General features: G+C 41.2%; 1 protein-coding gene across 1 annotated transcript; it reads left to right on the top strand.

Moving 5' to 3' along the window:
• Positions 1–533: 533 nt before the first annotated feature.
• LOC121879294 (WD repeat-containing protein 6-like) lies at positions 534–16,731 on the top strand. The gene is made up of 9 exons (XM_042385890.1): positions 534–802; positions 2,154–2,305; positions 8,681–8,911; positions 10,310–10,498; positions 11,333–11,630; positions 11,825–12,071; positions 13,521–13,677; positions 14,538–14,829; positions 15,083–16,731. Exons 1-9 carry the CDS (start codon positions 772–774, stop codon positions 15,382–15,384), a joined length of 1,899 nt encoding a protein of 632 aa, XP_042241824.1. The 5' UTR covers positions 534–771; the 3' UTR covers positions 15,385–16,731.
• The last annotated feature ends 7,750 nt before the right edge of the window (positions 16,732–24,481 follow it).

Here is a 24,481-nt window from a genome sequence, read left to right as displayed (position 1 = left end):
GTTGTCAATACATATATATAGTTCTTTTTACAGTAAGCAATTGGATGTTTTTTTTAGATAGGTTAAAAGCTTAGCTGTGGTTGTGGTTTAGAAAACTTGTGGGCTGGGGTGGTACTTGAAAGACAGCCTGGCCAGGTCACCTAACTGACCTACCTAACTGACCCACCTTACCTAACTGACCCATCTTACCCAACTGACCCACCTACCTAACTGACCCAATCTTACCTAACTGACCCACCTTACCTAACTGACCCACTATCAATCGACCCAATCATTTAACTGACCCACCTTACCTAACTGACCCACTCATCCTAACTGACCCACCTTACCTACTGTACAACCTTGACTTGCATTTATTTAACACAATTCATTACAACTGTTGTGTGTTTCATGACTGTCTTTGTTGTAGTTGTTGGTTTAATATACTGCACCTACACGAGGTTTGTCTTGGGGGCATAGCACGATTACGTAATATTGCTACTTGACTTCTTCTGGGGTTAAGATTCCAATATATATGAGTATTCTGATCTCAGATTATTCTAAGGATTAAATTTGGTCTAATCTGATGATTTTCCTTCCTCTGTCTACCTTAATTTAATGGTCTTAGTTTTCCAGGTACCATAATTCTTAACAAGCTATCACTTGAACATACCACCAGGAGATAGAGGCACCGTGGGGGTTCTGCTGGAGGAGAAGGTGTGTGAAGGGAAGGTGTTTGGCCTCACCTGGCTGGCTCAAGACCACCTCCTCGTGTGTGGGGCCGTGGGGGTCATGTCCACCTGGCGTGTCCATCTCCATACAGGTAAATCTTAAAGGTTGACAATTTTTTTTTTTTTTTTGTAACTTGATTTCTTAATGGCAGAAATAATGCTGTACTGTAATATACATGTGAGCTGTAATTATTATTGCCGTGTAATCAACCTGTCCATCTGTCCACTACTATACAGTATGTCTGCTCTGTATGTGTTCGTTTTCTCCCCTGGGTGTGGACCATTGATGATATACCACATGTGGACAGTTTTGAAGAAGAGTTTTTGTTAATAACTCCAGTGAAAACAAAGCCAGAGTTTTTATTTTGTTATGATCAATGGATATGATACTGTACACATGCTAAACATAAATTAACACACTAACTCTTCATGAAAAAATGGAAAAGTGAGTATAGTTGCAAAGTCAGGGTTGAGGTGACTTTGGACAGCCTTGGGGTGACTTTGGCCAGCCCTGGGGTGACTTTGGACAGCCCCGGGGTGACTTTGGCCAGCCCTGGGGTGACTTTGGAAAGCCCTGGGGTGACTTTGGCCAGCCCTGGGGTGACTTTGGACAGCCCTGGGGTGACTTTGGACAGCCCTGGGGTGACTTTTGGGGTGACTTTGACAGCCCTGGGTGACTTTGGACAGCCCTGGGTGACTTTGGACAGCCCTTTGTGCCAGCCCTGGGGTGACTTTGGACAGCCCCGGGGTGACTTTGGCCAGCCCTGGGGTGACTTTGGAAAGCCCTGGGGTGACTTTGGCCAGCCCTGGGGTGACTTTGGACAGCCCCGGGGTGACTTTGGACAGCTCTGTGAGAGGCGGGAAAATATATATAATGTATATAGTGTATATATACACAAAGGGTAATGTCAGTGTGTGGGTAGGGTATGGTGGGGTGGGGATGTGTGAGGTGAGGTGGGGTAGGGTGTAATGTGTGGTGAGGTGTGGGTGGGGTAGATGTGAGGTGAGGGTAGGGTGGGGTGGGGTAGGGTAGGGTGGGGTGGGGATGTGTGAGGTGAGGTGGGGTAGGGTGGGGTGGGGTAGGGTGGGGTGGGGTAGGGTGGTTGCCATAGGACCCATCAGAGGAATATTCCATACCCATGTACTGATGTTATTATAGACTGTACTGTATATGTACAGGGCGACCAACTATGGGTTAATGTACACATGGCTCAACTGACTTGTATTGAGATACTTTTCACAGTGCATACATTTTGAGAAAGAACTAGTGTGTGTGTGTTTGACTGCTTCTATCACCCTGCTTTAATATAAGGTTTCTCTGATCCCTGTACTCCTACTAATATTTACAGCACAATACAGTACATTACTGTATTATATGACTCAATACCATGTAATATATGCTTTAGTTACAGGATGAATACATAATTGGTGTATTATTTAAAGGTGAACTGCAGAAGGAGTGGAGTTATATCTTACCGGCCTGCAAGCAGCGGTGGGTGTCTGCGGCCTGCACCCACCCCATAACACCAGCAGCTGCTACTCACAAACTTATTTGTGGAGATCGTGCAGGTAGCCTTCACCTGTACATTCCTGATGTTAGTATTAACAACTTACTTCTGTGAAACATTTAATCCATCATACTTCTGATTCTTGTAGAGTATTGTAATGTTCTCCAGCCTCTCTCCTGAAGCTCACATTGTTCGTGTTCTGGGTAATAAGTTCAATATACAGGAGCGAACACAAACACCTGTATAATTTTGTAGGTTCGATTTACTGGATAAGAGATATGTACACAAGGGGAGTAGCGCTCTTCAACCTGTCTGCTGGTCAACTGCTCTATAGACGACGTATGGCAAGTGATACATTAACAGCTTCCATATGTCGCCAGGCACATTAATTAGGCATGTGGGACATCTTAAATATATTGCCACACGCTACTAGCTAGGCTGAATAAATAATACATAAATGGAGCACATACATAAAATACATACATAATATAAATACAGCATACAGAATATACATACACACATGGTTTTAGTTTCTGTCTTGTAAACAAAGTAAACATGTTTTTGCTAATAGTTTAAGTAAAGTTTATAATCTTGGGATTTATATACAGATATACTGTACGTACTTTAGGACCATATAAATTGGCAATGTAAAGTAGATACGGTTCGTCCCTCATAATGATCTTCAAAAGTGATGTGCTTCCCCGACTGGAGTACTATCACCCTGTCTGGTCCCCGAGATATGCTAGGAACTGTCAGTTGGTTGAAAATGTTCAAAGGAGGGCCACCAGACTGGTGCCTGCACTTCGGCACCTCAGCTACCCTGAGAGATTGGAGTGCCTGAACTTGCCTAGCTTATACTACAGACGGGCAAGGGTTAACCTAGTTGAGGTGTATAAGCATCTCAGGGGGCACTACTCAGTCGAGTGTCCTTACCTGGAGCTGGCGGACGCTCGCCCCACAAGGGGTCACATCTCAAGATTGAAGAAGCTGCAGGTCCCAAAAACTGTGAGGGCAAACATTTTCGGAGTGAGAGTTGTGAACTCGTGGAATAATTTGCCAGAAAGTGTTGTGACGGCACCAAGTGTGAGCTCTTTCAAGACAAGACTTGACCAACACTGGAGCAGGTTCAGGTACATTCAGGAGCCAGTACATGCCCAGCACTTGCCAACAGTGCGTAACAGAGACGGGACAGATCGCCCAAGCGGCTAGCGAGTCGATCAATGGTGAAGAGGATAAAATTAAAACAAGTAAGGATCTGGAGGTGGCTGCTGTTGTGGGTCTACCATACAATCAAAGAGAATCAAAGCTTCCGATCTAATGACTGTGCGCCAAAAATCTTTCAGAAATACTTTGAGCCAAAATTTAGATGTGCCAGAACGAAATGCCTACAATTGCCTCAAAGGTATTTGGACCATTGGCCTTATCAGAACTGGATGAACAGTTGAAGGATGCTCATTGTGAAACAATATTAACTGATAAAGCAACCATTGGAGCACCAAAATCTTCCCTATGAGGGTGTTCAAGTAAAACTCCTTGATTTTCAGTCTCAGCCTGGAGAAACCTCGGATATTGTGGTGAACTATTTAACAGATATTATCAAAGAACATGATCTTGGCAAGAAATTAGTTTTTTCTACGGTGATAATACAAACTGTAATTTGGGTGGAGATAAAGAAAAGAAGTTAATAACATCTTCAGGAAACTTAATACTGTATTTACTAAGGCAGAGAATTGATTGTAATTGGTTGTTGTGCCCACATTTTACATAATGCCGTGCAGACTGCCTGCGACTGATTGCCAGTTGATGTGGAAACAGTTGTTGTTAAGATAAATTCATATTTATACTTGTATACCGTTAGAGTAGAAGACTTGAAGGACTTCTGCAATTTTGTGGAGACTGAATATAAACAGCTACTGGGGTACTGTACAGTAAAACAAGATGGTTAGCTCTAATGCCTGCTGTTGAGAGAATTCTTAGAATGTTTCCTGGCTGAAAGTGGTATTTTCTCAGTCAAAGGAAGTGTCCTTGTAAGAGTGCGGGTTGCTACTACTTACTGCTGAACCACTGAGGCCACCAATTGCAAGAACGCGCAACACAAGCTGCCACCCTGCGAGGGCTCGGCACTCTTACAACTTACGTTGATACTCTGACCTGGTAGCGTGACGTGAGAGGAAGGCCCATGGGTACATGTAAATATAGTATCGAGTATTAGGGAAAGAACAACGGTGAATACTATAGGTGAATCATAGACCCACATACAAATACACTGTTTATTGAGACACAAAAATGGTTACAGAAAAGATGTTGTATGCACCCAAAATAGGAACTCCTGGTACCACTACTGGGTGTACTCACACCAAAACGCACATAACTCTCACAGCACCTTAGCACCAGTAAACCTGTGGCACCTGCCAGTACAACACTCAATACCCCAGGGGCAACACTCCAGTGGCCGCCAAGGGAGTCTCATTACCAAGTGACACTTTCCAACACTCCGATAATTCCGGTGGACTAACACCACCACACAAATAGCCTTACAGAGCTATGTACTGTACTCATCCACCAATGATGGGGCTGGCAGTGGTTTGTGGGCTTGACGATCCGGGTTCACCACAGGGCATGGCGTCAGGGGGAATACTGGCCAGCTATGGGCCCCATAGGTGGTAGTGGAGCTTCTTACAGTCGGGGTTCACAGGGATACCCGACTCTACTGGACCTCAGACATCTCCCCAGACTAGTGGATGCGTCAACCATGCTACAAACACGTCCTAGGCTGCGATAGGGACCTGTGGGTGGAGGAGCATGGCGCTGACTGACGGTTCATAACGAACCTCCACGTTTCAAAGGGACATTAATGATATAAAATACTTCACTCAAAGCACATTAACTACTTTACTTTAACACTTGCACAAACAAACTACAGTTAGGTCAAATCACTTAAAAATGGCGAATTACAACACGGAGAAGGTGGAGTGACCTACCTGTGGGTGGAGGAGCATGGCGCTCACTGGTTTGAAAAAGCAACCGCCACCTTCCACCCCACTAAAGTCACATATTCCACCTACTCAACCATTTCACTGAAATGCGTTACTGTAACACTCTGACGTTTGAAACTGAGACTACGAACTCAGTTTCATTCCCTACTATTATCTTTACAAACAATGATCTGACTGAGCTATCAAAAGCAAGAATTAAATTGATAACAAAAGGTTGGATGGCAACAGGTCTTGCTGCAACACCCGTGGAGCAGATTTTAAAGTTTCCTTTCCAGGAATATCAACTCATTCCTCAGTTAACCTCCCTACCACAATTTCACTATGATTATCAGAGTCTCTGCTAATCATAGGTGAAAAAAAAGGTTTACAGGTTCTCGGTAGCAGAAAGAATTTACAACTACAGTCAACAAGCATATGACATCTCGATGACGTCATCAAAGAAACAGGGAGAACGGAGGACATTCCCACTGGGAGACTCAGAAGGTTTTGTGGACGTGTAAGCGTAATATGGATCATTAGTTTAACAGGTTAGCCGTCATTACGATCATGACATCCTGTTGTGCTAAAGATTTGACTTTTTTGAGAACCTTTGTGCAGAAGTCTGGCTCAACTTTGTGCATAGTCAGTCAGCCACCCTCCATCAGGTCATCTCAAAGATTGAAGAAGATACAACAGCAGTAGAAGTTATGATCACAATCAATGATCTGTAGCAAAATCTGTAATCCAAGAAAGATAATCTATTTTTGCCACATTCAGTGAGGGTTCGTAGCAAACAAACTTGAAGAAGACGGATTATTTGACTCATCTGCATTGGAGAAAACTGCTACAGATTTTTATGACACATGTGTTCAGTATTTAGGCCAGTGGTCAGGTCACTTGCAAGACTTTAAACATAAGCAGTGGGCCTCATTAAAGCAAATATGGCAAGACATTAAGAAAACAATGGATTTTGCTGCAGAAAAGAAATTCTATGACTCAAAGTTTGATACTGAGTTATATGAGGAGTTTTGCTGTGTTGCAAGTTATATCTCTGAGGAAAAAGTGTCATAGTGGAATGTAGCTAAGTTACTTACAGACCAGCACTGGCGTAGAATTGATCACTCACTCTGAGGACAGATATATTACCCACCAGCACATGTTAAAATTGGTTCAGTTCATTCTGTGTCTTCCTGGAACAAATTCATCTACCCAAAGTGTCTTCTCTCAGCTAAACAAACTGTGGACATTTGAAAAATCACAATTAAAAGTCCCAACCCTCAAAGCAACTCCAGAGATGTTAAAACAAATCTTATCCAGTGAAAAGTACGATCATTAGAAGGTAAGTTGACAAATACCATTGTTATGTACAATTGTTTTGGTTTTGGGTCAAGTATAACTGTGTGGTCAGTGTTGGTGTACGGGTTGTAGGGTTTTGATTTGATGATTTTTGGTATGTCCCGCTTTAGCTCCAACGTATGTCCCGCTTTAGCTCCAACATGTGTCCCGCTTTAGCTCCAACGTGTGTCCCGCTTTAGCTCCAACGTGTGTCCCGCTTTAGCTCCGTGTGTCCCGCTTTAGCTCCAACGTGTGTCCCGCTTTAGCTCCAACGTGTGTCCCGCTTTAGCTCCAACGTGTGTCCCGCTTTAGCTCCAACATATGTCCCGGTTTAGCTCCAACGTATGTCCCGCTTTAGCTCCAACGTATGTCCCGCTTTAGCTCCAACGTATGTCCCGCTTTAGCTCCAACAAATACGATCACTTTAGCCACATCCGCCCTTGTCCATCAGTGAAATTTATCATATATCTATGATGGTTAGTTTTTTATACTATACTAGAAGCATTGCAACATATTTGTGCAGTAATTGCAATTATGTTAATAGTCAACATTGATTTATCCTTAGGGCCTGCTTAGGGCACCCACCTCCTTCTTACGAAAATTTCAGTTATATGTCAGCATTCCCCACGCTTCTTGAATGCAAAATGTGGACAGTCCCCATAGGGAGATCTCAAGCTGAACGATCTTGAATATGGACCTATATTTGACCCGGCTGGATCCAATGCCAGGGTGACTCCACACTACACTGTGTAACAGTGTAGGTTACTCATACACCTTTCTTTTATTCTTTGTCTCTTTGTTTGTGATGGAGCTCTTGGCTTACACTGTGCAAAATCAAACTTGACAGCACTGACATGAAAAACAAAATGAAAATAATTTAAGGTGTTGTGTTGCATCAAATTATGTTAAGTCAGGAGTCTAGTGTACTGTACACTGTGTCCATCTCATAGTCATTCCTTTTCTAACCTTCATCACCACCACCGTCCTGCATCAGCTAGGTAACATCTATATCACCACTTACCCACTTGAGGTGGCCATGTGAAGGGAAGATGGCCAGTGGCCTGTGTAGGATTATTCCATTGCTCTTGATAATTTTGTCTATGTTTATTTTCAAGCCCAGTACTGTTCTTGACTGCACAGCTTGGGCTGGTAGACCGTTCCATAGGTCTACCAGCCTCTGTGTGAAGAGGTATTTCCATATGTTCACTGTGAATGATAACTTGGCCAGCTTGTAGTTATGTCCCCTCGTGTTGGTGGTGCGTGACATCATTAATAAATGTCCCGGGGTTCATGTTTTCCATCACATTCAGGATTTTTAATGTTTCATTGAGATCTGTCCTCTTGTGTCTTCTATGAAAGGTTGTTAGTCCTAAGGCAGTCAGTCTACTTAGATAATGGAGATGACATAGTTCCAGACTCATCTAAGTCTCTCCGTGTTGCACTTTTCTGGTAAGCATTTTAACAGTAAGCATATAATAACTATAAGGATAAATAAAACAATTATATAACTATACTGAACTAACACATAGATCTAAGCCTATAGGAGAACAACATGGGTGAGGTTATAAGATGCAACATGATGTTAGTTAAGAACCTGAGAAGAGAGACCGTGCATCATGGAGAGCTGCCATTAGGTTATTGAGGCTAGTCCATGCAAGTGTGTTTAAATGGCCATGAAATGTTGATGATGATGATGCTGTAATTTTTATTATTACTGTCCACTGTATTCTATTACTGTCCACTGTATTCTATTACTGTCCACTGTATTCTATTATATTTTTATTTATTTGATCTCCTGTGTGAAGATGATCATCATATATACTACAATATTACAATGATTATTGGGCCATTTATTGAAGTTAGATCATTGAAAGGGTAGTTTTGTGGTACAGTACTGTGGTGCTCCTGGTACCTGTCCTGTGTGAATAACATATTTACCGTACAGTGCTATACATGAGGTGGCCTTGACTATAGTATTGCTCTGAATATTTATTTAAATTGTGAGTTAATTTCAGTACAGTTTGTTGGGATAATTAAATGTTTCTGGGTAATTTGAATGATCCAGAGCGTTGATGACATTGGATAAGTGAAGGTTCAATGAGATCAATTTCTTGTTTACTCTGGAGGTTTACTGTTAGTGTTATGCCTACAGATACCCCAAGTCCAACACACCCTTCGCAGTATCCACGGTAGAAATGGGGTGACCAGCCTGACCACTCACGCAAGTTTTGTGTACAGCAGCGGCCGAGACGGGTGCGTGCGATGCTTGACCGTGAAGGACGGCCTCCTCCAGGTCGTCACGGTGTCTAGGGTCAGCGGCGTAAATTGGGTCGCCAAACTATTGTTCATATACGGCAGACCTCTAGCTGTGTGCTTTCATGACGTAAGTACAGCACAGCACAGTGAAGTACAGCACAGCACAGTGAAGTACAGCACAGCATAGCACAGTATAGCACAGCACAGTACAGTACAGTACAGTACAGTACTCTTAACACTCTTTTGTGCTTGTAAATTACAAATAAATACAAGGTAATCATAAAAACCTTGTTCTAGCTACAACACTCTGTTTACATTATACAGTTGTTGGTCTCATATATTAGGATGGTACAGCACAGCGTGGGGTAACACGTTGAAATGTTTTATGCCAGAACCAATACCTAAAAATATTCACAGTAGCCTGGATGATGTTTTATCTGGACATTATTATAGATATTGGGACATTAACGACAGGCACTCATACACCCAGCCACCCACAACTTAGGGTGTTGAGACCAAAGACACAGACAGACAGACACCTCATTCACTTATTATCCCATTTTTTTAGCTGATGTAGCGTGATAAGTTTAGCTGATGTAGTGTGATAAGTTTAGCTGATGTAGTGTGATAAGTTTAGCTGGTGTAGTGTGATAAGTTTAGCTGATATAGTGTGATAAGTTTAGCTGATGTAGTGTGATAGTTTAGCTGATGTAGTGTGATAAGTTTAGCTGATGTAGTGTGATAAGTTTAGCTGGTGTAGTGTGATAAGTTTAGCTGATATAGTGTGATAAGTTTAGCTGGTGTAGTGTGATAAGTTTAGCTGATGTAGTGTGATAAGTTTAGCTGATGTAGTGTGATAGTTTAGCTGATGTAGTGTGATAAGTTTAGCTGATGTAGTGTGATAAGTTTAGCTGATGTAGTGTGATAAGTTTAGCTGATGTAGTGTGATAGTTTTAGCTGATGTAGTGTGATAAGTTTAGCTGATGTAGTGTGATAGTTTTAGCTGATGTAGTGTGATAGTTTTAGCTGATGTAGTGTGATAGTTTTAGCTGAGCTGATAAGTTTAGCGTGATATAGTTTAGCTGATGTAGTGTGATAAGTTTAGCTGATGTAGTGTGATAGTTTTAGCTGATGTAGTGTGATAGTTTTAGCTGATGTAGTGTGATAGTTTTAGCTGATGTAGTGTGATAGTTTTAGCTGATGTAGTGTGATAAGTTTAGCTGACATAGTGTGATAAGTTTAGCTGATGTAGTGTGATAAGTTTAGCTGATGTAGTGTGATAGTTTTAGCTGATGTAGTGTGATAGTTTTAGCTGATGTAGTGTGATAGTTTAGCTGATGTAGTGTGATAAGTTTAGCTGATAGTGTGATAAGTTTAGCTGATGTAGTGTGATAGTTTAGCTGATGTAGTGTGATAGTTTTAGCTGATGTCGTGTGATAGTTTTAGCTGATGTAGTGTGATAAGTTTAGCTGATGTAGTTTAACAGTAAAGTCCCACTAACAATAGTATGATATCATTCTTGAAGGTGAAATTAAAAGTATGGAGTGTGCAAGAGGACAGAAGTGTGGTGGAGGTAGACTGTGGGGGCGGCCACCGCTCCTGGGACCTGAGAGTTTCCGAGGGTGAAGACAAAGTAACTTGTTTGTTCCTGAAAGATGGTAGACCTTATACCTTCCACACTACACTGAAGGATAAGTTGTTACCAGTGATCAAGGTCAGTTTGGTGTTATTCTTTCCATATTTTTTTTTATAAATGTTGTGATAATGAACCTGGTTAGATTACTATGTGTTTAAGGGCCTTAGTTGTTGAAGCACAGTAAGACACAAGAACAACGAGGTCGCTTGTTGTTTGTGATGATTACGTGCACCAGTTGTGTGTTTGCGTGATAAAGTCTTGAGTCTAGATTTTCTCTTTCTGTCATTTGTGAGATTAAATATTGATCAAGTTGTTTATTGTGAGAGTTGTATCTTTGAGATGGTCTCTCAAGAGAACTTCAGTACAGGGGGTCACTTTTTGTAGTGGCTCTGTGGAGGTAGATGGTGGGTGATCTCTGGAACTGGTGATGAATTTTACCGAATTATGGGAGCAGGTTGTGGGTGCTCAGTATGTGTACACTAAGGGATTAGTAGTTTGAAGACTTATTGTATCTTTAGTTGCTTGTTCAATCTTTCATTAGGGGTAGGTTGGCAATACCAACCTCAACAAGGAAGTTTTAAAACGAAATTAGATATATTTTACTTTTTTTTTCAGAGATGAAATCTAGTGGCAACAAAAATATTTAAATTTGAATTACGTAGTAGATGACATGAGCAGCCCCATGATGGAGCCAGGCAGTTTTGGTGAATGGTGACACAGCCTTTGGAGACTTGTTAAAACTAAAAACATTGTTGAGAGGAACTTTACATGTATTTTGGAATCAGGTCATTACTGTTACATAAAGTATAGTAAAGTACTGTAGAGCAAAGGAACATGCTGATGGCTCTCTTTATATGGTTTTCTTATCATAATTATCTGCCACGTATAGTACAGTACTTCATATATTTTCAGACTGCGGTGAACACCCACGAGACCACGTGTGTACAGGTCCTCTTCCTGAGTGGGAGAGAGACAGTGTTTGTAACAGGAGGGGAAGACACCACAGTGAGACTTCATTCTGTCTGGGGCTCAGAGATGCGTAAAGCTCTCAGTGTTATCCGCAGCCACATATCCAGTGTCAGGGCCATTTGTCTAATAGATGGACGAGGAAAAAATAGTGTTAATGGAGATCCCTCTGCGGTGTGGATGGTGTCTGCCGGAGGCCGTGCACAGCTGAAAGTGTGGAAGGTTACTCTTAGTAAATATACAAGTAGGTGTATAGCCCAAAATCTTCTTGTAATTACAGTTCAGAAAGTTTATTTTATAGAATGAAAGTAATGAATAAATATGTTTCAATAACTTGATCACAAAATACACGTTCAAGAAACTTTGATGGACGCCAGGGTGGTGTAGAACGAGTACTTAACTGCAAGCAAAATATTCATATAGATTTTTCTTCTTCAGGGGAACAAGATGTCCCGACTGGCAGTGACATGAAAGCAGTCATGGATAATAACGTGGGGAGACTGGAGGCCACGGACGTTGTGTGCCGAGAGGTCACGTCCCACATGTTACGTACTGGTTCTAACAAAACTTGGAAGAGCCAAGAGCTAACCTTTGATCCGGAGACACGCTACATGGGTGCCGCTGCTTTTTGGGTCACTGAAACTCAAGCTATATTGGCACTGGCATCATCTGATGGACTTTTAAGGTAAATGAGCAGGTTGTTGATAAGTGAGTTCCTAAAGTTTTTCTGGTAACCATGTTTTAGAAGATATTACACTGGGTAGACTCACTTGTACTGTATTTACAGTATAAGTTTGTTAAGAGAAGAAGTTGTCATGTTTGCCTCACTGCACATAGAAGCTGTACTGTGAGTGGTGAAGTTGTTGTTATACTCTCATGTGTTGTGAGCTTCACAACCCTGTGTCCAACATGTGTTGTGAGCTTCACAACCCTGTGTCCAACATGTGTTGTGAGCTTCACAACCCTGTGTCCAACATGTGTTGTGAGCTTCACAACCCTGTGTTCAACATGTGTTGTGAGCTTCACAACCCTGTGTGTTGTGAGCTTCACAACCCTGTGTCCAACATGTGTTGTGAGCTTCACAACCCTGTGTCCAACATGTGTTGTGAGCTTCACAACCCTGTGTCCAACATGTGTTGTGAGCTTCACAACCCTGTGTCAACAACAATGTGTTGTGAGCTTCACAACCCTGTGTCCAACATGTGTTGTGAGCTTCACAACCCTGTGTCCAACATGTGTTGTGAGCTTCACAACCCTGTGTTCAACATGTGTTGTGAGCTTCACAACCCTGTGTCCCAACATGTGTTGTGAGCTTCACAACCCTGTGTTCAACATGTGTTGTGAGCTTCACAACCCTGTGTCCAACATGTGTTGTGAGCTTCACAACCCTGTGTCCAACATGTGTTGTGAGCTTCACAACCCTGTGTTCAACATGTGTTGTGAGCTTCACAACCCTGTGTTCAACATGTGTTGTGAGCTTCACAACCCTGTGTCCAACATGTGTTGTGAGCTTCACAACCCTGTGTTCAACATGTGCTGTGAGCTTCAAAGAAATGCTTACTTGGCATCCTTTTATGAGACAGAAAATAATTAATATTATAATACCTGCATCATGTAGTAAACCCAGGCACCCATTTACAGCTGGGTGAACTGGGAACACCTCCTTGTGTACTGAAGGCTTAGTATACAATGTGTTGTATCCACACTGTCTCTAATGGGCAGTCATGCCTATTTGAGGAGGGGTTTAGTTGAGGGCTCTGTATACTACAGTGAATTTGTTCAGAATAGAGAGGTACTGTACTACTGGAATCTGAGGAGCTGTTCAGTATAGAGGTAATACTGTCCTGTATGTAGTGTCTTACCATTATTCTATAACATGTGATAAGCTTGATAGAATTACAATGTGGGAAATGTTAACTGTGTGTGTGGTAACTGAGAAACTATTGAAAACCGTCCATATTTCTTATAATGAGACACGCACATATGACCAGTACCACAGAGACACATGGGCAACAAGAGACACACACATGTATCACTTTAATGTGTCTTGATGCCAATGTTGTCTATAAACTGTTTTTAGTGTCATACTGAAGCAAATTTATTGACATTAGTTAATAATAAGTTTTGTTTATAGAATATTTCAGTTTGATAGTGAAAGAGAAGTGGTGGAGCTGGTGTGTTGGGAGCAGTGGGATCAGTGTGTCCTGGAGGTGACCACACTCATGGTGCCACACACCTCCATCCTGGTCTCAACAACTACCGCTGGCAGTGTCATCTTCTCTGACATACAGGTTTGTGTTATTTAACTTGTGTACACAACTCCAGAGTGAACTGTGCTCTTAACCCTTAGGCCCAGGGTGACGTTCCAGAACGTCCTTCTATTCCCGCCAATTTTTTTGTTTTTGTTTTTTAATAATTTTTGGAAAAGTAGATTTTTTCTCGATTTATCCCTGTGGGGGGGGGGTGTGTTATTGCCAGCAGCACCCTAACCTGGGGCTTAAGGTTAAATATTGGGACCTTAGAATGGTTATATATATATATATATATATATATATATATATATATATATATATATATATATATATATATATATATATATATATATATATATATATATATATATATATATATATGTATATATATATATATATGCTGTAAACAAGAGTACTATACTGTACTGTATATACATGCTGTAAACAAGTACTGTACTGTATATATATGTTGTGAACAAGAGTACTGTACTGTACTGTGCTGGATATATACAGTACACTGTATGCTGTGAACAAGAGTACTGTACTGGTTACTGTTTGAAGTGTTGTTCTTACAGAATTTTTAAAATTTTATATGGGTGTATAGTAGCTGCCCATACTGTACTGTGTCATTGTGGGCTTTATATTGTTGAACTTTAATATTATTAATAAAGGAACCTGCTATTGAGATGAGGCCCAGCCAACTTTGCTGCTGGGTCAGTGTTATATGTTGGGTAATACTGTAGTGTGCAGAGAATAACTTGTATGGTGAGTGAGATAAACCAAGTGAGTTAGAACAAAGTATAAAACCCAGAGACCTGAAAAAGTGCAGAATATGAACCAACATTCTGGGCCATAATGTGTAGAATAGTGGTTTGTGAGATACTTACTGACATTTTCAGGCTGTAGTTTACTGGATTCACGAGGGTGGTGGTTCAGAGGGCTCGGCCGCACCTCCACCGCTGCAGGTCAGCAGCGTCGCCGCGCACCAGTCGGGAGTCAACTGTATAGCCTTCAACTACCACACTGATGGTACAATGTTACCCAATAAGTACAGTGTTACTATGGCAACAGGAGGTGATGACAACAAACTGAGCATCTGGGAAGTGTTAGTGGACATCTCAGGAGCTCAGCATGTAAACATTTTAATAACTAACATATGTAATGTGTTAGGACATTCTGCACAAATTACAGGTTAGTGACTTTTTCATTAATGTCTTGTAAGAGTAACTTCACACCTGTCATATGATAATTTGTGTTTGCATTTCTTTAATCATATGCAATACTGATTTTTTTATTTCTGCATCATAAAACTGTGGACAGATTTGAGGCAGTACACACACACACTAATGATGCCTTTTTAAACTGTATATTTAACTTGAAATTTTATTATATAAATTTCTATACAATATGATAATTAATAGTCTCCTTAATGCTTCACGTGCAGGTCTTCACTGGCTCTCCCGGGACCTACTGGTGAGCGCCTCTATAGACCAGCGTGTTGTGGTTTGGAAGCTTCAGCACACACACAAGAGCAGCAACGAACATCATGCAGGAAACACAACAGAACTGGATAAGCCAAGTCTGTCCACACTACAACCAGTATGTTCACGCTTCACAGGAGTACCAGATGTTAAGGGTATTGCTGTGGTCGAGAGAGACGTCACAGTTAGCCATACGAGGAGGAGGAGGATCATCGTGTATGGTATGGGTCTCCAAGTGTTTGAGTTACACCTTGATGATGATTAATGACACACAGTATTACATGATACAGGTATACACATTGATGCATACTTAAAGTTTACAGAGATACATGACGCAGCTACAGTAAAACCTCGATAAATCGAATTTCAATATACTGTATTGGAATTCGCTTTTTTCTGACTCTGAGATGCTCTGGTCACCACAAAAAAAAAATTAAGAAATGGGGAAGGTTAAAAAAATTATTCAATCAACAACACTTGCTCAATGAATAGTGTACAGTGGTTTAATTAGATTAGCTATAGGCCTACTGAGAACTAAGACACTGTAAGCAGGCTGGGGCTGATCAGGTGTTATCACATTCATCAGGTTTATTTATTTTTTGATTCAGTAATATATTCTCATATGATTGGCCTCTTATGGTTTCTCATGATTAATATAACAGCTTCAGTAATAAAGAAAAAATACAATACTGTATGTAATTTGTAATATGACTAGAAAATAAAAGGGTAAGCTGTATTGGAAGGTCTTCACTCAGGATGTGTTCGTGTGAGAGCTTTAGGCAAATAAGCTTACAACAGGGGTTACTATAACACACTTCCTTTGAGTGTTATATGATGACTCAGTTTGTCTACTTGTTCACTGAGATAAATGATTAATGAATAAACCAGGGTATATGCAGATGCATAGTACTTTACAAAACAATATTACTTATTAAGTGATGATAAATACACAACTTTACTGTACTAATTTACTAAGTGTTAAAGACAGATATTGTGGTAAGCCAATCAGATGTTTGGGCCAAACAGTTTGGCCTCTGTACCTATAGTTTTTTTTTTTTTTATCCTCTTCGCCACTGATTGGCTCGTTGGCCACTTGAGCAATCGGTCACTTCTCTGTCTGCACTGTTGGCAGGTACAGTACTGGGCATGGACCGGCTCCTGAATCAAGCTACTAAAACACATAGATGGACCTCCCCCTCAAGCTGGCACTCAAACAAAGTTACTACAGGATACAATATTACTATATTTATGATGGTTCACATAGAGTATTGAAGTTGATGAACTAAAGAGAAAAACATTATTTTATAGCTACAAGAGTTCTAGGTGTGGTGATGATGGCTGTTGGTAAGGCAGCCATGGACTCCTGCAGGTTTACAATATTGAAGTATTAGTCTCCTGTTTGTGTCTTTGAAGCAACACACACACACACACACACACACACACAGACACACACACACACACTAAGCTGCAAAATACTATGAAAACTGTGCCTTAAATATTATGTCACTCAATTCATATCAAATAATATTTATAGCTAATTATTTTTGTAATTAAAATTCTGTAATGAAGGTGATGTGATGATGATAAATAATAATAATAAAAAATACACTTATCTCAAGACTGTGAATGACCTGCCATTGTCTGAGATACATCTGTGTTTCAGAGACTCATTAGTGAGAACAAATAGTACAGTTTACAGTACTCTTGATTTAACAGAATCCGATATAACAAACTCTCGTTTTAATGGAAGGGGTTTGTTGTTTATTTTAATTTTTTCTATAAATTCCACTTTTTTCAAATTGATAGCCACACGCTTTTCACTTTCTCCCCCACACCGCTTCCTTTGAGATGTCAGAAAGACTTTCAGCATGATGTCTAAGCTCAGTAGTTAGTTGACTGAGAGGTAGCAGTGAACAACACATGCGGTGGTGGCAGCACACAGACTGAGTGGATGTAAGCAAACCTCATGTGCCAAGTGGCACATTGGTGCTGAATTTAACAGAATCATGCTTAATTTAGCAGAAATTTTGGTTTAACGGAAAGGGGCGGCTCAAATTAGTTTGTTAAATCGAGAAAATACTGTGTATACTGTACTAGGTCAGGATAATGAAGATACTCCCTGACAGAGCTGCCTTGTTCAGGGGGCTATATGCACTCTGAGGGTGGGACACTGTACAGTACGTTCAAAAGATACAATCAGCTTAACACCCACACAAACCAAAGTTATAAAGTAATGTCTAACTGTGATCTGATAGTCACTGAGTCAACAGATACACTAGGTTGAAGTGAATTAGTTTGCTGGACAAGAGTTTCTGACACAAACTTGGGCATCATTGAACAAAGCTCATGTTTTCCTGTAAACTCCTTGTGTACGGTGTCCCCTCTTGTGTTGAACAAAATCGTCCATCATTAACCAAATAAAATATCAAAAGTGGTGTCCCAGTAGTGAAGGGATTAAGGGGCCTGGGAGTCCAAAAGGGAAGAGGAAGATATTTCAAGTCACTTGACTTACATTTGGCCATAACATAGGGCTTTATAATTCAACCCTTTGTTTTATGGCCAACAGAGGTTCACAAAGTGACTGGCAAGATTCCTAACCTGCTAAGGAACTTGAATAAGTAATTGTCTAGGAACCAATATAAAGCAGCCGAGCCAGGAAGTACTCACTCGCCTCAGAGAATTGACTACTGTACAGTAAACGGTGTTTACTTGATAACACCAACGGTCTGCTGTAAGAGTCATCATCCATCTGGTCCATCTCTGAGTTCACCATAAAAATTACCCAGAAAAAGACAAACTGAACAGTAATTTGATGTACTGTAAAAGTGATCTTCCCTTGGGATAAAGAGTTACTGAGGCATCTGATGTAAAAGTTCTGGTAAGTTATGTTGACTAGAAAGAATGAATGAGGTACAAGACTTACAAAAGAGATCAAATTCAAGAGTTATTTGGCAGAAAAGCAACTAAAAGGCTGTGGTACAAACATCTTCTTTGTGTGATAATATAAACTAGAAATCCGCATCTTGTCAACCTTCAGTATGACTGCCATAATAAACTGTCTCCACTCACCAGTAAATCTATCAACCGAGGTGTCATCCCTGTGTCTGAGGGTTGTCAACCACAGTCCTCCACCCAAACTTTTTCAAGCTGTATTTATACATTCTTCCAGATTTTAATTTCACTCATCGACCCAGTCTCTACCTCCTCCTGACCTGAAACAGTTTCCCCGTACCTACACCAGCCATCTTGGGGTTCATCATTACCATCATGTACAGCCAGCAAAAAATTATCCTGCCACTTTCCGCACTTTTTATTCTGGAACACGGGATGAAATGTTCAGAAAAACCCGGGTACTGTATGCCAACCCAACACATACCATGCGTGGCTGAGGCATTTCCTCATTCCCAGTTCCAACGGACCCCCTGGGGTGTGATAATTTTTTGCTGACTGTAGTTACATCAATTCAATTTACAAATAAGATTTAGGTAGTTTTTTCATATAATGTATAATAGTACCCTGAGAGATTGGAGCGCCTGAACTTGCCTAGCTTATATTACAGACGGGCAAGGGGTGACCTAATTGAGGTGTACTGTATAAGCATTTCAAGGGGCACTACTCAGTCGAGTGTCCTTACTTGGAGCTGGTGGACGCTCGCCCCACAGGGGGTAACAGCTCAAGATTGAAGAAGCCGCAAGTCCAGAAAACTATGAGGGCAAACTTATTTGGAGTGAGAGTTGTGAACTCTTGGGACAATCTATCAGAAAGTGTTGTGACGGCACCGAGTGTGAGCTCTTTCAAGACAAGACTTGACCAACACTGGAGCGGGTTCAGGTACATTCAGGAGCCGGTGCATGCCCAGTACTTGCCAACAGTGCGTAACAGAGACGTGGCCGATTGCCCAAGAGGCTAACGAGCCGATCAGTGGTGAAGAGGATAAAAGTAAGTAAAAGTAATAATAAAAAAAATGTAAAACTAATAATATCACTAAGGAACCATAAATGAAAATTTCCTAAAAAGGTAAATGTAAATGTGCAACATAAATTTTTATTATTTCATAAACATTAATAACATACAAGAAAACACTGATAAATATGTAAACAGAAATTATGAGTAAAAAATAAAACAAAAAAACATAGAAAAATATGTAATATTAAATAATAATCTGTGAGCTCACCACCACTGTACAGCGTAAACAAACACAAGACGGGAGCTGTGATGTCATAAGAGGGGTATGGGTTATATGCTAAACTGAATCTAATAATATTACTGAATATTGAATTTATTAAGCTGTCATGTGATCGCAATTATCTTCTTCAAATTTCAGAACAACTACACAATACCCTCATTAATTAGACTCTTCACCACTGATTGGCTCGTTGGCCGCTTGGTCATGTCTCTGTTACGCACTGTTGGCAAGTACTGGGCATGCACCGGCTCCTGAATGTACCTGAACCTGCTCCAGTGTTGGAGCAACCATTTCACGTGACCTAGGCTTCTCGTACTGCTCGACCATATCTACTATTCTGAAGGACAAGGAACGTATTCGTGAGGTAGTGAAAGGATCAGCACCTATAAAGGGAACTATAATAACGAAGAAAAGACTAGGTCCTCTTCATGAGATGGAAAAATTACTTGTGACATGGATGGAAGACCAGATACAAAAGCCTTCAAACCCTACAGGCTAAGGCAAGAAGCCTTTTCGAAAGCCTGAAGGAGCAGGCATGAGATGAGTGCGACCAAACCTTCACAGCAAGTCATGGGTGGTTTAACAGATTTAAGAACCGCTACAGTTTACATAATGTTAAGGTGAGTGGAGAGGCAGCTAGTGCTGATGTTGGTGCTGCCAAAGCTTTTAAGGAGGAGCTAGATCGTGTCATCGTGGAGGGAAATTATTTGCCTGAGCAAATATTCAATGTGGATGAAACTGGATTATTATGGAAGCGCATGCCTGAACGGACATAAATCCACAAAGTGGCGAAAACAATGCCAGGATTCAAGGCATTCAAGTATGAGGGCCTGTGCTGCCACCATTTATGAGGGCCTGGACTGCCACCATTTATGAGGGCCACTACTGCCACCATTTATGAGGGCCTCTGTGTGCCAGTAACAATCCCTTGTACTCTCATACTTATTACCATTGGTAGCGTGACGAGAGGAGGCTCGTGGGTAGATGTAATGATAGTATCAAGCAATAGGGAAGAAATAACGGTAAATACTGTAGGTAAATAATAGACACAATTATACAAATACAAAATTTATTTAAACATGAATATGAAATTAGGAGAAAGAATTTATTTGTACCAACAGACGAAATCTAGTACTAGGCCCTCAGGCTCAACATACTCACACCACTACTGGGTGGACATACTCAATAACACTTCCAACCCTATTGGGTGGACATACTCAATAACACACAACTCTTATAGTCACTTAGCACCATAAAGACCAGGGCAACTGCCACTACAACACTCAGTCGTCAGGGGTGATACTCAAGCAACAGCCATGGGGTCCAGCCACCATGGAGTACTTTCCGACGAACTCTGAAGATCCCAGTGGATTAATTCCACCACACAAATAGCCCTACTGAGTTAGACACTCATCCACCAATGATGGGGGCTGGTAGTGGTGTGTGGCTTGGTGATCCGGGGTCACCTCGCAGGCCGAGCGTTAGGGCCAGACGAGCCAGCTATGGGGGCTATAGGTAGTCTGAAGTGTCTGACGGCCGGGTCTCACGAAGGTAACTGATCCTACTGGACCTCGGACATCTCCCCAGACATAGTGGATACAACATCCACGCTACAGACACGGCCTAGGCTGCGTTAGGGACCTGTATGGATGAAGGGACGGGCACTCACTAACGGTAACAACAACATCACGTTTCAGGGGACGTTAAAGACGTAAATATGACTTCACTCAGAGCATATCAACTACGTTACTGTAACACTTGCACAATCAACTATTAATTGGGTCAAATCACTTAAAGAAGGGCGAATTACAACACAGAGTGGAATGGCATACCTGTATGGATGAAGGGACGGGCACTCACTAACGGTAGAAATGCCCGCGGGCCCTCACTGAAAACAGACCAGGGAGCCCACCTACTTCTATTCCGATGAATTAATTTACTGTACACTCTGACGTTGAAACTGAGACTATGAACTCATTTTCATTCCCTACTATTATCTTCACTAACAATGCTCTGACTCAGCTATCAAAAGCAAAATTAAATTGATTACAAAGGGTTGGATGGCAACAGGTCCCAGCATACAGCGTCTGCTACTAAATCCGTGGATTATATTCAAAGTTCCCACTAAACAAAGACGGGGAAACAGAGAAAACGGGGGACGTTTCCACTGGGGGACTCAGAAGGTTTTGTGGACGTTTGAGCGTAATATGAATCCTTAAGGTTTTCAGGTTAGCCATTATCACGATCATGACACAAGGACCGAATTACACTTCTGTTGGGGACGAATATAGCTGGTTTCAAGATAAAGCCCTTCATGATCTATCATTCAGAGAACCCAAGGGCTATTAAACATGTCAGCAAGCACACACTGCCAGTGTTTTATCGAAGTGACAAGAAAGCCTGGATGACCCTAGTACTGTTTGAGGATTGGTTCATGACTTGTTTCATTCCTCGAGCCAAGGAGTATTGTTCTGCAACAAGGGATTGCATTCAAGATTTTGTTAATTTTGGATAATGCTCTGGGACACCCACCACACCTGGACGACATGCACCCTGATGTAAAGGTAGTCTACATTCCACCTAACACTACCTCTATCATCCAACCCATGGATCAAGGTGCTATTGCAGCTTTTAAAGCTAATTATTTATGTGCGACCTTTGCTCAGGCTGTTGCTGCTACTGAAGATGAGAAAACGCTCAGAGATTTTTGGAAGGACTACAACATTTTGAAATGTATAAAGAACATTAGTGCAGCATGGGATGAGGTTACAGGACAGTGCGTGAATGGAATATGGAAGAAAGTCCTGAAAAGATATGTGAACAATTTCAAAGGATTTAATGAAGATGAAGTAATTTCTGAGATTAGTAACAAGATAGTGGAGTTGGGTAAACAGCTTGAGTTAGAAATTGATAATGAAGATGTTGAACAGTTGGTTGAAAGTGTAGCAGAAGAGCTCAGTAACGAGGATCATATCGAACTGGAAGCACAGAAAAATGCAGAGGAAGAAGAGAGTAAATGTAGAAGAACCTGCACTAAAGACCATTCCGACTTACGACCTGGATTTGGGTCCCTAACCCCGTCGTAAGTCGGGGAGTAGCTGTATTTGCTCACCAGAGGCGCCAGCGTAACTGCTCACTCATGCATTCACGCTCCCCCGCTCAGTCTTTCTGAGTGAGTCTGTTGTTCTCGGGATGGCGCGTCAGCTGCTGAGTCTGGTGCAGATTCCACTTTCTAAGGCAAGTGTAAATGGGTTGCTAGTGATGTGAAAAGTGAAGTGAAGATAATGGAAAGCTTAATGGAAAAGATTTAATACTGTAACTAATATTTTTGGTGTTCGTTTATGTAGGTGTGGGATTGTCAAGTGAGGGCGACAGTGTGGCATCTACTGCCGAGTCTGGTGTTCCTTAATATTGATATTGAAATAGCCTGTTGCTCCCGAGTCTAGTGTTCATTGGTTCTTTAGTTAGTAAGAAAATGAACTCGTTAAGTCAAGTTTAGTCACTTTTTTTGGCCTTCAGAACCTAACCCTATTTTTCCCATTGATTACATGTAATTACAGTATTACCCCCCTTTACGCTTTTTTTTATGCGTTTCCACGTTCACGCGGTACCCTGCCAGACCCGGAATGCTCACTTTACGAGGTGAGTGTACTCTTTTACGTGGAGAGCAGCGCGGGCAGGGTGCGCACAAGATTGCCCAGTCATCAAAACATTACCGAGTTCTTCACCCGCCACCTACCACAGCCGGCCCAAGTCAGTGATAGTGAGGATATGGACTTATATGGACTTTGAGGGGTTTGACAAAGAGGCCCTGCAAGCCTCTGTGGTGGATAGTGATACAATTGATACAAGTGATACAGGTGAGGGCCAATAATCTGCCCTCTGCCTCGGAACCAACCCCCCCATCCCCGTGTGCCCAGCCATCTCTTCTACTAACGTGTGTTAAAAAACCTAATATTATTGATATTTCTCTTAATTATTAATTGTGTGTGCATACCATCATAAAATTAAGAAGTTATTTTTACTACAATGTACGTATTGTGTCTGAAAAAGTGGAGTTTGGGGGTCAGCCCGGTCTCTATTTCAATTAATCCCATATGTTATGTTGTTCACTTTACGCGTTTCTCGCTTTACACGGGCCTCCGCGGGTTCAATTGACCGCATAAAGCGAGGGTTCACTGTATACATCATGATTTAGTATACAGGTGCTCCTCTACTTATGAACGAGTTACGTTCCTGAGGCTTGTTTGTAAGTTCAACTTTACTCTTGTAGGTACCAAACATATTGTAAAAAATTAAAAGATTATGGATATTTAGTACAGCTATACCCTTTAATACAGCCTTACAACCTGGCTCACTCTTCTCCTCTTAGGTAATGTTTGTTCTATCTGGAATTTTCTTCAAAATAATCCAGTCTCATCCACATTAAACACCTGTTCTGGCAGGTAACCCCCCTCAGTGATGATGTTTGTATCTCTGAAAGTTTGTAAGCTGAACGTTCTTAAGTAGAGGAGCACCTGTATAGTGAAGCCTCCGATAACGATGGTTCAACTAACGAGGATTCATATCTAAGACCCTGGTTAATTTAGGACCCAATTCAATTTACGCCATTATTTTCTTCGTATTCACGACATAATTAAAAAATATTACATTTTCATATAAATAATATCTAAATCCCAATATTAAAAAAACAAAAACACACTTTGCGCACGGAGGCTGTGGGCTTGTTAGTGGTGACGCCAACATCACTAGTATAAACAATCGCAGCTGGCGAGCCCTTTGTTTTCACACGAATCTGAACTTTCTCAGGTTTCTAACAGCATTTTTGCATCCCTATTCAACATGAGCAAGAGAGCAAGTGATGGCAGTGTTTTTCAAAAGCCTAGCCAAGAAACTAGATGTGTTAAAACGATATGAAAAAGGTGAGAGGTCTGTGGATATTACATGGAGCAAGCAATGAACATATTTTCTGCAGTGGATCCATTAACAGAACAAAGCATTAAAATTTAAATAAACACAAATGACCTCAACATAAAGATGTACTGTATAATGAGAAAAGAAAGCAGCTGTGCAAGGTTCTTTCGACAGCTTTATTATTCGCAGGCCTAAACATGCAACTTTAGCTACACCATCAAATTCAGCATCATAAGCAACTTCAACAACAACTTCAGGTTCA

This window comes from Homarus americanus, unplaced genomic scaffold (assembly GCF_018991925.1).
Source record: "Homarus americanus isolate GMGI-L3 unplaced genomic scaffold, GMGI_Hamer_2.0 scaffold16894, whole genome shotgun sequence".
NCBI classification, from domain to species: domain Eukaryota; kingdom Metazoa; phylum Arthropoda; class Malacostraca; order Decapoda; family Nephropidae; genus Homarus; species Homarus americanus.
This window is presented reverse-complemented; position numbering and strand designations above follow the sequence as displayed.

What these genes read in the sequence shown, in the direction of transcription:
- LOC121879294 (XM_042385890.1), top strand. Translation starts at nt 772, where the DNA reads ATGTCCACCTGGCGTGTCCATCTCCATACAG. An exon ending in TTCACCTGTACATTCCTGAT is followed by an intron (nt 2,306 to 8,680) that starts GTTAGTATTAAC and finishes TTATGCCTACAG; the next exon opens with ATACCCCAAGTCCAACACAC. An exon ending in TCATCTTCTCTGACATACAG is followed by an intron (nt 13,678 to 14,537) that starts GTTTGTGTTATT and finishes TGACATTTTCAG; the next exon opens with GCTGTAGTTTACTGGATTCA.